The sequence below is a fragment of the Pristiophorus japonicus genome, chromosome 8, assembly GCF_044704955.1.
Source record: "Pristiophorus japonicus isolate sPriJap1 chromosome 8, sPriJap1.hap1, whole genome shotgun sequence".
NCBI lineage: Eukaryota > Metazoa > Chordata > Chondrichthyes > Pristiophoridae > Pristiophorus > Pristiophorus japonicus.
This window is the reverse complement of record NC_091984.1, coordinates 224,998,314-225,013,069: the sequence shown is the minus strand read 5'-3', so window position 1 is coordinate 225,013,069 and position 14,756 is coordinate 224,998,314. Positions and strand designations below refer to the sequence as shown.

At 48.1% G+C, this 14,756-nt stretch overlaps 1 protein-coding gene across 1 annotated transcript in view; it reads right to left on the bottom strand.

Moving 5' to 3' along the window:
* The window catches only part of myo1ha (myosin IHa), a 103,713-nt gene that overhangs the window by 17,432 nt on the left and 71,525 nt on the right, over positions 1-14,756 (bottom strand). Inside the window, exons 20-23 of the mRNA XM_070886392.1 lie at positions 8,979-9,055; positions 5,357-5,425; positions 2,717-2,801; positions 956-1,118 (exon numbers count right to left, since the gene is read on the bottom strand). Of these exons, the coding sequence (XP_070742493.1) occupies positions 956-1,118; positions 2,717-2,801; positions 5,357-5,425; positions 8,979-9,055 (394 nt within the window). The remainder of the gene's footprint in view (positions 1-955; positions 1,119-2,716; positions 2,802-5,356; positions 5,426-8,978; positions 9,056-14,756) is intronic.

Sequence of the window (14,756 nt, the reverse complement as noted above, 5' to 3'; positions counted from 1 at the left end):
AGTTGGGGTCCCAGCACTGATCCCTGCGGCACTTCACTTGTTACTGGTTGCCAACCAGAGAATGAACCATTTATCCTGACTCTGTTCTCTCTTTGTTTGTTAGGTATGAAAATATTGGAGATGATCGGGGGGGAGGGGCGCGGGGGTGGGGGGGGGTGGGGGAAGAGGCCGATTGACTGGGCAGGGCAGTTGGAGATCATGTGATGAAACCTCCAGGAATATGTCCAACCAGAGTTGGCAACACTAGAATTTAAAAGCGTAAGGGATTCAAACCTACATCCTTCCGCTCAGCCCATTATGTAGCTCAGCACGAGTCAGGAATTTCAGTAGAAGAGGGAAAGAAAAGACTTGCATTTATATAGCACCTTTCACAGCCACCGCCAATTAAGTACTTTTTTGAAGTGTAGTCACTGTTGTAATGTGGGAAACACGGCAGCCAATTTGCACACATCAAGCTCCCACAAACAGCAATGTGATAATGACCAGATAATCTGTTTTTGTTATATTGATTGCAGGATAAATATTGGCCCAGGACACCAGGGGAGAACTCCCCTGCTCTTCTTCCAAATAGTGCCATGGGATCTTTTATATCCACCTAAGAGGGCAGACGGGGCCTCGGTTTGACATCTCATTCGAAGGTTGGCATCTCCGACAGTGCAGCGCTCCCTTAGCACTGCAGTGGAATGTTAGCCGAGATTTTGTGCTCTCGACCCTGGAGTGGGACTTGAACCCACAACCTTCTGACTCAGAGGTGAGAGTGCTGCCCACTGAGCCATGGCTGGCACTGTGGGGGAAAACCGTTGCATAATTGTTAAAATATTGCACCAAACAATTGTTGCTACTTGTTTTATAATTGATTTTCCAGTATACCTGTTAAATTAACTGGCTCCAGTAATACTTCTGTCACCATAAAAGGAGGAAAAGTATCATAAAACTTATATCGACCTCGCCCTACCTTTTCCAGAAAGGCAGGAGATTTGAGCCATGTTTTTTTATCCAGAACATTCCGTGGCAGTTTTTTCCTGAGGTTCAGCAGGTAGTTTGACCGAGCGAAGGCCAGGAAATCTTTGTTTTCTGGACAAACCGGCTGATTCCTCAGCATGAAACCTTTTATAAATCTGAAGATAAAAATATATAAGTCTTTAGAAGAGCAGCTCCTGAAAGGGGCAGTATTCCTGAAAGGGGCAGTATTCCTTAAAGGGGCAGTATTATTTAAAGGGCCGCTACATCTTAATCGTCATAGTAGTTGTGGTTGTTGGAGGTCAATCATCTCAGTCCCAAGACATCGTGCAGGAGTTCCTCAGGACAGTGTCCTAGGCCCAACCATCTTCAGCTGCTTCATCAATGACCTTCCCTCCATCATAAGGTCAGAAGTGGGGATGTTCACTGATGATTGCGCAGTGTTCAGTTCCATTCGCAACTCCTCAGATGATAGAGCAGTCCATGCCCGCATGCAGCAAGACCTGGACGACATTCAGGCTTGGGCTGATAAGTGGCAAGTAACATTCTCACCACACAAGTGCCAGGCAATGACCATCTCCAGCAAGCGAGAGTCTAACCACCTCCCCTTGCTTTTCAACGGCATTACCATCACCGAATTGGCCACCATCAACATCCTGGGGGTCACCGTTGACCAGAATAACTGGACCAGCCACATAAATACTGTGGCTACAAGAGCAGGTCAGAGGCTAGGTATTCTGCGGCGAGTGACACACCACCTGACTCCTCAAAGCCTTTCCACCATCTACAAGGCACAAGTCAGGAGTGTGATGGAATACTCTCCACTTGCCTGGATGAGTGCAGCACCAACAACACTCAAGAAGCTCGACACCATCCAGGACAAAGCAGCCCGCTTGATCGACACCCCATCCACCACCTTCAACATTCACTCCCTCCACCACCGGCGCACCGTGGCTGCAGTGTGCACCATCTACAAGATGCACTGCAGCAACTCGCCAAGGCGTCTTCAGCAGCACCTCCCAAACCCGCGACCTCTACCACCTAGAAGGACAAGGGCAGCAGGCGCATGGGAGCACCACCACCTCCACGTTCCCCTCCAAGTCACACACCATCCTGATTTGGAAATATATCGGCCGTTCCTTCATCGTCGTTGGGTCAAAATTCTGGAACTCCCTCCCTAACGGCACAGTGGGAGCACCTTCACCGCACGGACTGCAGCGGTTCAAGAAGGCGGCTCACCACCACCTTCTCGAGGGCAATTAGGGATGGGCAATAAACGCTGGCCTTGCCAGCGATGCCCACAACCCGTAACGAATAAAAAAAAAAAATCACCATGGTTGCTGGTAGAATGGCTGATTTTGTGATCTGACCAGCAAATATCTAACAATTAAAAATATTGCTTTCAAAATATATTTGGGATTCTTTGTTCTTTATTTATTTCCTTATTTTAGTCCATTCTGATCTCCCTTAGACCTGTGCCTCCAGTCCTGTGTCAATGTTGCTCTCATGTTGCAGCTTTGAGGTGCGGGGGAACATTTAGAGATGACTTGTTGTCAGCTTCTATCCCCGCCCCCTCCCCCCCCCCCCACTCCTGCTCGGTGCAAAGGCAATAAACCTCCGATCACTGCCTCTCCACGCTGAGGGGAATTTCGGTGAAGTTCGGTGAACTTGTAATCCATGACCCCTGGCGTCCGTGCTCCGATGGGCCGCATCACTTCCATTCAAAAAAAAGTGACTTAAATAGGAGGACACGTACTTTTTGATTACTTTTACAGCCCAGGCTCTCTTCCCTGCATCCTGCCGTGCCTGAATTCCTCTCCAGCAGGTCTCAATCTTGATCGCTGCAAGAAATAACATGTGCATAATCAGTATCTCTTTATTGGGGAGTCAAATATAAAAAAAATTATATTTTTACCAAGGGTTGCCAACTCTGGTTGGACATATTCCTGGAGGTGCCATCACATGACCTCCAACCGCCCCGCCCCCACATTGTACAGGAACGGTAGAGTAACGTGTGCACCTGTGAGTATGCTCACAGGTTTGTAGAGCTGTTGATCCACCGGTACGCTCGCGGCCTTCCGCGAGGGGTAGGCGCCGGAGGGACTGGAGTGCATTATCACCCCCGGCAACCAAAATTTTTAATTTGATTTTACATTTTTTAAAGTTTAATCTGTTTTAATTGACGAGTTTTTAGTGTCCCCCTCCCCTTTTATAGGGGGCACTTGTAAAAAATATATAATTTTAATGCCCCCAAAAAAACAAAAGAAAAAACAAAAAAAATATATATAAAAAAATAGGGCAGTTAAAAGTGTCTGGAGTGTCCCCCAGATCGGTGGGGGGGGGGGGGGGCGCAGGGGGGGCACTTGATCTAATATTTATTTTGTTCCCCCAAAAGAGTTGTAGAGCTGTTGAAAATTATGATTTTAGAGCCCAAAAATAAACACAAAAAAATCTACAAAAAAATTAAAAAAATACAAAAAAGGGCCTTGGGAAATGTTTGGAGTGTCCCCCAGATCGCGGGAGCACGTGATTTAATGTTTATGTTTGCCCCCAAAAGAGTTGTAGAGCTGTTGAGGCAGCGGGCGGTCGAGGGGGTCGTTCAGCCCGACTGGCTGCCTCTCTCCCGCGATTACATCCGAGCCAGGGTGCTCCTGGAGATGGAGCACGTGGTGTCTGCCGATACGCTCGCGGCCTTCCGTGAGAGGTGGGCGCCGGAGGGACTGGAGTGCATCATCACCCCCGGCAACCAAACTTTAATTTGATTTAAGTTTCTGGTAAAACGTTAATTGGTTTAATTGTTGGTTTTAATGCCCCCGTTAATAAGAGGGCACATGATTTATGGTTTTACACCAAAATAGTTGTAGAGCTGTTGAGTTGTGAGTGGCTTAGCCTATCACGTGATGTCCACAAGACTCAATAAAACCCCAGCCAGTTGGGTTCGGGGGATCCACGATGAGACAGGTGGTTGTGAGCCTGCTGGATGAACTGGTAATGTGTAGTGTGATTGTTAAACATTTGCTAATAAACCAACTAGTTCTTAATAGCAATGTGTTGCTATGAAATCTTAAGCAAATAAACCGTGAAACAAATACTTTTCAGGTAGCATAGTAGTTAAATGACTGGACTAGTAATCCAGAGATGTGACTTCAATTCCCACCACGGCAGCTGGGAGATTTAAACTCCTTCAATTCAATAGTGCTAGTGTCAGTAATGGTGACCATGAAACTAACTGATTATCGTAAAAACCGAACTGATTCACTAATGTCCTTACCCAATCTGGCCGATATGTGACTCCAGACCCACAGCAATGTGGCTGACTCTTAACTGCCCTCTGAAATGGCCCAGGAAACCACTTCGTCATATCAAAATAATCTGCTACGATGGACTGCAGCGGTTCAAGAAGGCAACTCACCACCACCTTCTTAAGGGCAATTATTGATGGGCAATAAATGCTGGCCTTGCTAGTGATGCCCGCATGCCGTGCATATATACATTTTTTTAAACTCCCATCATTGGTTGTCCCACACGCCTTTTGTGTGTACGCAGAAGTAAAAGGGTGAAAGTCCATTTGGCCAACCCAGCTTGCCCCGATGTGTAGGCCCACATACAGAAGCTGCAGAGACCATTTCCATCTCCTTCCTACACTGGTACCAGAGCCCCTCTCCATGGCCAGACCCGGTACATTTCCTTTTTTGAATGTTTTCCTTGAATCCCCATCAAATGTGTTCATTAAAGCCGCGTGCAAATCAACACCTGGCGTTATGTATGTAAACATTGTAACTGTGTAAGACTTGCCACCAGAGGGCGCAACTGTTGGAGGCCCAAGCGTCACCTGCACATCTCGTGCAAGGGGAGTATAAAAGGTTGCCTGCCATGTTCTTCAGGCACTCGAGTTGTATTAAAGAGACTATGGTCACATCGGTTTTAGCTCACAGTTTTCAGTCTTGTGGAGTTCTTCCATACCTAACACCTGATATTCCCAGTCGGTCGCCCTTCCAAGTACAAACCAGGCTTAGCATCTGAGATCAGACGAGATTGCGTTTTTTCAGATTAGTATGGCCGTAGGTCCAACAGCTGTGAGCATACACACAGGCGCACACATTACTGCACGTGAGCAGGCTCTAAAAGAGCTAGAAAAAAGAGGCTGAAAGTTTAGAAATCTCGGGGGTAATGTTAACATAACCTGCCCTTTGGGAAACCCTCGGGATCGGGTGTGGCGCTGGCTGCCCAATATTGCCTATTTGTTGACTTCAATGGCGGGCATAATCGGGTGAGGCGCAATAGCAGCATTGCTCCCGATCCTGTCAGGGTGAGCTTCAAACTGCCCGTTCGGCTATGAAGGAAAAGACAAAAGTGGCTAAAACAGCTCCAAAAATACTACTTGTTTTCCTCTTACCTGCCTTTTTCTGTTTCTGATATTCCCCCTTTTGGATTTTGCCCTTGTATTTGGCCTGGAGCTTTGCAACTGAAAAGATTACAAGATGAGAACATTCGTAGGTGGCAACGTTCAGGAAAGGTTCAACAGCGAAACAATCAGCAGTTAATAATCCAACTGAAGCTGAGGAAAGTATATATTTTTTACCTTCATTTTTTGTTCTCCAATCGCTGAGTTAGGGCCGTCTGATTTGGAATCGGATCTTACAACAACAGCAACTTGCATTTATATAGTGCCTTTAAAACATCCCACTGCGCTTCTCAGGAGCGTTATCAAATACAATTTGACACCGAGCCACATAAGGGGCTATTAGGACAGATGACCTAAAGTTTGGTCGAAGAGGTAGATTTTAAGGAGCGTCTTAAAGGAGGAGAGAGAGAGATTTAGGGAGGGAGTTCCAGAGCTTGGGGCCTTGGCAGCTGAAGGCACGGCCACCAATGGTGGAACGATGGATATCAGGGGTGCTCAAGAGACCAGAATTGGAGGACCACAGAGATCTCGGTGGGTTGCAGGTATGCAGGAGATTATAGAGATAGGGAGGGGCGAAGCCATTGAGGGATTTGAAAACAAGGATGAGAATTTTAACATCGAGGCATTGCTTACACACTAGGAAAGTCCCACATTTAATCCCAGGCCTGCGTTCATTTGGTTGCACTAGGCCAGAGTGCCAGTGAGAGAACTAGAATCCACTCTGGAGCACTCTAGGCTAAAGCAGGCAAGCATCTACCAGGCTTTCTGCTCCTGATTGCTGTCCAGTGACCTGAGATGGTAAGTGTATGGACATCAGGTGTAAACAGGATCAGTTCTGGCTACGATGCACACCATGGCGAATAGCCCACTGACGCTTGCTGTCATGCCGAACCTGTGAAGGATGGTTACTTGAGCGAGATACTGGAAGCCTGTCATTGTCCCAGCGTGAGGCAGTGCCATTTGGAGCGAAAGGACGAGAATTAAACATAGCGTTTAAACTTTCTTTTTTAATGGGGATTGTTTTGCATACGTTTCCTAATGATCCTTGTAATGATGTCCCCTCTATTTCTCAAACGTATCTGGCATTTGAGCTTCAGCTGCTGCCGATGCCTTGCATAGACGACTGCCAGGGAGAATACAGACCTGGCTCTCTCCCCTCCTATTTCCCCATTTGCCAGTGCAGAGAGTGCAGCCTCTGTTTAATCCTTCCCCAGTGCGGCGGTTGGGATTGAGGAGAGCGGGATTGAAGCCAGCGCTCACCTTTGCTCCATGACACTGATCATTACTGCGGTAACTCTCGATTCTATTTCTCAGTGTCATTGAGCCATCCCCAGGTGGAAGTATTTAAAGAGTGAAAGATGAAATGCTAACTGGTACATTTTGGGAGGGAGAATGAGTAGACTGCATGCGCAGTAAATTGTAAAACTTGAGAAGGAGTCGAAGAGCAGAGATATTTAGGGGCTCGAATACAATGTCGGAAAGTGTGAGGTCATCCACCTTGGGGAAAAAAAACAAAAAAAGGGAATACTATTTGAATGGGGAGAAATTACAACATGCTGCGGTGCAGAGGGACCTGGGGGTCCTTGTGCATGAATCCCAAAAAGTTAGTTTGCCGGTGCAGCAGGTAATCAGGAAGGCGAATGGAATGTTGGCCTTCATTGCGAGAGGGATGGAGTACAAAAGCAGGGAGGTCCTTCTGCAACTGTACAGGGTATTGGTGAGGCCGCACCTGGAGTACTGCGTGCAGTTTTGGTCGCCTTACTTAAGGAAGCATATACTGGCTTTGGAGGGGGTACAGAGACGATTCACTAGGTTGATTCCGGAGATGAGGGGGTTACCTTATGATGATAGATTAAGTAGACTGGGTCTTTACTCGTTGGAGTTCAGAAGGATGAGGGGTGATCTTATAGCAACATTTAAAATAATGAAAGGGATAGACAAGATAGAGGCAGAGAGGTTGTTTCCACTGGTCGGGGAGACTAGAACTAGGGGGCACAGCCTCAAAATACGTGGGAGCCAATTTAGGACCAAGTTGAGAAGGAATTTCTTCTCCCAGAGGGTTGTGAATTTGTGGAATTCTCTGCCCAAGGAAGCAGTTGAGGCTAGCTCATTGAATGTATTCAAGTCACAGATAGATAGATTTTTAACTAATAAGGGAATTAAGGGTTATGGGGAGCGGGCGGGTAAGTGGAGCTGAGTCCACGGCCAGATCAGCCATGATCTTGTTGAATGACGGAGCAGGCTCGAGGGGCTAGATGGCCTACTCCTGTTGCTAATTCTTAAGTTCTTATGTTGAATACACAATTCTTTAAAAGCGGGAGGACACATTAACTCAGCTGTAAAAATGTGTATGGGATCGTAGATTTTATAAATAGAAGTATTGCTGCTACTCCTGGCCCGCAAGAAACCTATTAAAAAATGTATTAAAATCCACTTAATTGGGCCTAGAGGGATAGAGGCCATGCCAGCCTAAGTCAGGCCCGCAGTTAAAATGGCATCATCGAGATGTGGCACTGCCATTTAAATTAGGCCCCCGCTCCTCTGGGCGGGTGGCCTTCCCGTGCCTGAAGTCGGGCAAGTAAAAATGGTGCTTCCAGGAACCCGTCGAGAATGAGGCACGAATCCTCACCACCATCTTATCCACTCAGCCGCATCATTCCTGCCAAGCTGGGGTGGTTAAAATCGTCCCTGTGTGAGGCGCTGACTCAGTGGGCAGCACCCTCGCCTCTGAGTCACAAGGTTGTGGGTTCAAGTCCCACTCCAGGGACTGAAGCATAAAAATCTCGGCTGACACCCCCCGTTTCCAGGTGCAGGTCGGTGACTGGAGCGTGGGCAGATACAGCAGCAGCTGCGAGATCGGGGCCCACGAGAGGCGTAAGTTCGAGGCCAGAAGAGGCGAGGACCCAGGGGCGGCACGGGGCAGCCCACACTATGATATGTGTGCGCACTAGGTCCGTGCAGCAGAGCAGGTCTCCAGTCCTCTTGATAACCCTTGCGACTGGACCAAGACCTAGCTCTGTCAAGCCCGTGTGGTGGCTGGTATGCAACGGCCACCACACGTTAAAAAAATCCATGCACAGGCATCTTCCACCCTTCAATATGTAGTTCATGATCTGTAATATTAGGTCCTTCAATGAAACACCTGTGAACTCATCCTTTTTTGGCGTGGAAGCAATTCATCCTCGTTTCGAGGGAGCGCCTATGATGATGATACAGTGCTGAGGGAGTGCTGCACTGTCGGAGGTGCAGTCTTTTGGATGAGACGTTAAACCGAGGGCCCTGTCTGCTCTCTCAGGTGGATGTAAAAGATCCCATGGCACAATTTCGAAGAAGAGCAGTGAGTTCTCCCTGGTGTCCTGGGCCAATTCTATCCCGCAATCAACATCACTTAAACAGATTATCTGGTCATTATCACATTGCTGTTTATGGGAGCTTGCTGTGCGCAAATTCATTTCCTAAATTACAACACTGACTACATTTCAAAAAGTTCTTCATTGGCTGTAAAGCGCTTTGGGACATCGGTGGTCGTGAAAGGTGCTATAAAAATGCAAGTCTTTCTTTATTATGTTTGTAACATAAGATAGAAAGTTAGAGAGAAGGTCTGTGATCTCACCTAAGGCATTCTTGCCGGCTTGATACGCATCCTCAGTGGCAAACAACGTCTTTGGAAAACGGATAAATATCTTTGTTCTGAAAAACAATAAAAAATCATCTGTAGTATCTTTTATCAAAACTCCTCAACTTGCGAGTGCTGATAGAAGGATGGGGGTTGATTGAGAGCTGGATAGTGGGGAGCACCAAAGCACACGAAAAATTGAGATATTCTTTTTTTAAAAAGGTATTTTAATTCACGATGAAAGACTTCTCTAGAAATGTAAAGGTTGAGTGGTGATCTGGTGGAGGTAACGATTATGAAAGGGTTTGAGAGGATAGACATAGAGAAGATGTTCCACTTGCAGGGAAGACCAAAACTCGGGGCCATAGATATAAGATAGTCACTAATAAATCCAACAGGGAATTCAGAAGAAACTTCTTCACCCAGAGAGTGGTGAGAATGTGGAGCACGCTACCACAGGGAATGGTTGAGACGAATAGTCTGGATGCATTTAAGGGGAAGCTGGATAAACACATGAGGGAGAAAGGAATAGAAGGATATGCTGATGGGATTAGATGAAGAAGGGTAGGAGGAGGCTTGTGTGGAGCATAAACACTGGCACGGACCTGTTGGGCTCAATGACCTGTCTATGTGCTGCACATTCTCTGTAATTCAATCCTAGTTGTGAATTGTCATCTTCTTTTTCTTCTTAAACAGTCCCCCAGAGTCGAGGATGACTTGCTTCCACACTAACATGAGTTCTCAGGTGACTGAAGAGTCCACTTTGGGACCTATAGTCTCTGTCACGGGTGGGGCAGACGGTGGTTGGAGGGACGGCTGGGTGGGGTGCTTGGTTTGTCATACGTATTGTGTTCCTAACACAGATGAGGCTGCACACAGGGAGGTTAAAGTAACAGTGACCTCAGTCTTTAATAAGATTCTCCAGAGTGAGGAACAGGCCTTAGGGGCCGGCTTATATACAGTGCTCCCAAGGGATGCTGGGATCCCTTGGGACTTCAGGGGATGAGCTCCCTGGTGATGGAACATGGGAGTGCATGCTTTACAGATACACAACATCACTCCCCCCCCAAAGTCAAAGTGAAAACTATTTACAAGGTGAGTCGGTGGGGAGCCTTTCTTTCCCTGGTGGACCACCTCGGTACAAATGTCTGTTCTGGTGTGTTGGCTGTGCCCTCGCTGGGCTGGCGTGTTGTTGGCCCTGCAGGGCTGTTAGGTGAGCCTGGCCTTGCTGGGCTGTTGGGTGTAATGGGTTCGATTTCCTGGTCCGACGTGCTGTCGTTGATCCTTTGGGTGTGTGTTGTGGGCTCGAAAAAGGTGGTGTCTGCTGTGGGTTGTTCAGGCAGTCTGTGAAACGCAGCCTCATTTGGTCCAGGTGCTTTCTGCAAATTTGTCCATTGTCTAGTTTGAATACAAACACCCTACTCCCTTCTTTAGCTATCACCATGCCCGCGATTCACTTTGGACCATGTCCACAGTTTAGCACTTACACAGGGTCATTCAGATCAATTTCCCGTGACACAGTGGCGCGACCATCGTTTACATTTTGTGCTGCCGACTGCTCTCTACCTGATCATGCAGGTTGGGGTGAACCAGTGAGAGTCTGGTTTTAAGTGTCCTTTTCATGAGTAGCTCAGCCGGGAGCACCCCTGTGAGCGAGTGGGGTCTCGTGCGGTAGCTGAGCAGTACTCGGGACAGGTGGGTTTGGAGTGAGCCTTCTGTGACTCATTTAAGGCTCTGTTTGATGGTTTGTACTGCCCGCTCTGCTTGCCCATTGGAGACTGGTTTAAACAGGGCCGAGGTGACATGTTTGATCCCATTGCAGGTCATGAATTCTTTAAATTCAGCACTGGTGAAACATGGCCCGTTGTCACTGACCAGTATGTCAGGCAGGCCGTGGGTGACAAACATGGCCCTCAGGCTTTTAATGGTGGCGGTGGCAGTGCTTCCCAACATTATTTCACATTCAATCCATTTTGAAAAAGCATCCACCACCACCAGGAACATTTTACCGAGAAACGGGCCCGCATAATCGACATGGATCCTCGACCATGGTCTGGAGGGCCAGGACCACAAACTTAGTGGTGCCTCTCTAGGCGCATTGCTCAACTGAGCACATACGCTGCATTGCCGTACACAGTACTCTAAGTCAGAGTCGATACCGGGCCACCACACGTGGGATCTGGCTATCGCTTTCATCATTACTATACCCGGGTGGAGAGCAGAGATGAACGTCTCCCTGCCCTTTTTTGGTAACACTACGCGGTTACCCCACAACAGGCAGTCTGCCTGAATGGACAGCTCGTCCTTTCGCCGCTGGAACGGCTTGATTGGCTCTTGCATTTCAATGGGGATGCTGGCCCAGCTCCCATGCAGTACACAGTTTTTTACTAGGGACAGCAGAGGATCTTAGCTGGTCTAAGTCCTAATCTGACGGGCCGTGACAAGTGATTTATCATTTTCAAACGCTTCCATGACCATCAACAAGTCTGCGGGCTGCGCCACCATCAACAAGTTTTCAGGCTGCGCCATTTCCACCCCCGTGGTGGGCAATGGTAGCCGACTGAGAGCATTTGCACAGTTCTCGGTGCCTGGCCTGTGGCGGATGGTATAGTTATACACTGATAGCGCGAGTGCCCACCTTTGTATGCGGGCTGAGGCATTAGTATTTATCTCCTTGTTTTCAGCGAACAGGGATGTGAGGGGCTTGTGATCCGTTTCCAGCTCAAATTTGAGGCCAAATAGGTACTGATGCATTTTCTTTACCCCGAACACACACGCTAATGCCTCTTTCTCAATCATGCTGTAGGCCCTCTCGGCCTTAGACAAGCTCACGGAAGCATAGGTGACAGGTTGCAACTTCCCCACAACATTAGCTTGTTGTAATACACACCCGACTCCGTACGACGACACGTCAGATGCTAGCACAAGTCTTTTACACTGGTTATACAATACAAGCAGCTTGTTGGAGCATAAAACGTTTCTGGCTTTCTCAAAAGCAATTACTTGTTTTTTTCCCCATACCCAGTTCTCACCTTTGCGCAATAACAAATGTAGGGGCTCTAAAAGGGTGCTTAACCCCGGTAGGAAGTTACCAAAATAGTTGAGGAGTCCCAGGAACGACCGCAGCTCCGTGACGTTCTGTGGTCTGGGCACGTTCCTGATAGCCTCTGTCTTGGCGTCTGTGATCTGAATGCTGTCCGCTGTGATCTTTCTCCCCAAAAACTCCACTTCTGTTGGCATGAAGACGCATTTCGACCTCTTTAGCTACAGACCTACGCGATCCAGTTGCTGGAGGACCTCCTCCAGGTTTTGTAGGTGCTTAACGGTGTCCTGACCTATGACCAATATGTCGTCCTGAAAGACCACCGTGTGTGGTACCAACTTGAGTCAGCTCGAGCTTGGTGAACGTCTTGCCTCCTACCAGCGTTGCAAATAGGTCATCTGCCTTAGGTAGAGGGTATTGGTCCTGTAGCGAGAAACGATCAATAGTTACTTTATAATCGCCGCAAATCCTGACCGTGCCATCACTTTTGAGTACTGGAACAATCGGGCTGGCCCACTCGCTGAATTCCACTGGGGAGATGATGCCCTCGCGTTGCAGCCTATCCAGCTTGATTTCCACTCTCTCCCTCATCATGTGAGGTACAGCTCGCGCCTTGTGGTGAATGGGTCGTGCCTCTGGGACCAAGTGGATCTGCACCTTCGCCCCAGAAAGGTTTCCAATGCCTGACTCCAAAATGGAAGGAAATTTGTTAAGAACCTGGGTACATAAGGCCTCATCGACATGTGATAGCGCTCGAATGTCATCCCAGTTCCAGCGGATTTTGCCCAGCCAGCTCCTTCCAAGCAGTGTGGGGCCATCGCCCGGGACAATCCAGAGTGGCAGTTCATGCACCGTGCCCTTGTAAGTGACCTTGACCATGAGTCATCTGGGTCACCTGAGGCCTGCTGGCAGTTGCATACTCGTGGGTTCTGCCCTGTACATTTCTGCTCGCAAACACAGTTCCAGTTAATTTATGAACATTGCTAGCACTTGTGTGCTGAGAGATTTGTTTGGTGTTATCACTGGTGGACATAAACGGCTGTGCTATCGCAATAGCCTTACTGAGGGTCGGTGTCTCTACAGTCAAAAGTTTTCGTAGGATGGTCTCGTGGCCAATGCCCAGTACAAAAAAGTCTCTGAGCATTTGCTACAGGTAGCCATCAAACTCACATTGTCCTGCAAGACGCCTTAGCTCGGCGACGTAGCTCGCCATTTCCTGACCTTCAGATCGCTGGCACGTGTAGAACCAATAACTCGCCATCAGCACGCTCTCCCTAGGGTTAAGATGCTCCCGAACCAGAGTACACAGCTCCTCATACGACTTATCTGTGGGTTTCACCGGAGCCAGAAGATTCTTCATGAGGCTGTAGGTCGGTGCCCCGCAGACTGTGAGGAGGACCGCTCTCCTTTTTGCAGTGCTTCCTTCTCCGTCCAGCTCATTGGCTACAAAGTACTGGTCTAGCCGTTTGACATAGGCTTCCTAGTCCTCACCCTCTGAGAACTTCTCCAGGATGCCCACAGTTTGCTGCATCTTTGCGTTGGATTCGTATTCTCATCGCCAGTTGTTGTGTTCCTAACACAGATGAGTCTGCACATAGGGAGGTTAAAGTAACAGCGACCTCAGACTTTAATAAGACACTCCAGAGTGAGGAACAGGCCTTAGAAACATAGAAACATGGAAAAATAGGTGCAGGAGTAGGCCATTCGGCCCTTCTAGCCTGCACCGCCATTCAATGAGTTCATGGCTGAACATGCAACTTCAGTACCCCATTCCTGCTTTCTCGCCACACCCCTTTATCCCCCTAGTAGTAAGGACTACATCTAACTCCTTATTGAATATATTTAGTGAATTGGCCTCAACAACTTTCTGTGGTAGAGAATTCCACAGGTTCACCACTCTCTGGGTGAAGAAGTTTCTCCTCATCTCGGTCCTAAATGGCTTACCCCTTATCCTTAGACTGTGACCCCTGGTTCTGGACTTCCCCAACATTGGGAACATTCTTCCTGCATCTAACCTGTCTAAACCCATCAGAATTTTAAACGTTTCTATGAGGTCCCCTCTCATTCTTCTGAACTCCAGTGAATACAAGCCCAGTTGATCCAATCTTTCTTGATAGGTCAGTCCCGCCATCCCGGGAATCAGTCTGATGAACCTTCGCTGCACTCCCTCACTAGCAAGAATGTCCTTCCTCAAGTTAGGAGACCAAAACTGTACACAATACTCCAGGTGTGGCCTCACCAATGCCCTGTACAACTGTAGCAACACCTCCCTGCCCCTGTACTCAAATCCCCTCGCTATGAAGGCCAACATGCCATTTGCTTTCTTAACCGCCTGCTGTACCTGCATGCCAACCTTCAATGACTGATGTACCATGACACCCAGGTCTCGTTGCACCTCCCCTTTTCCTAATCTGTCACCATTCAGATAATAGTCTGTCTCTCTGTTTTTACCACCAAAGTGGATAACCTCACATTTATCCACATTATACTTCATCTGCCATGCATTTGCCCACTCACCTAACCTATCCAAGTCGCTCTGCAGCCTCATAGCATCCTCCTCGCAGCTCACATTGCCACCCAACTTAGTGTCATCCACAAATTTGGAGATACTACATTTAATCCCCTCGTCTAAATCATTAATGTACAGTGTAAACAGCTGGGGCCCCAGCACAGAACCTTGCGGTACCCCACTAGTCACCGCCTGCCATTCTGAAAAGTACCCATTTACTCCA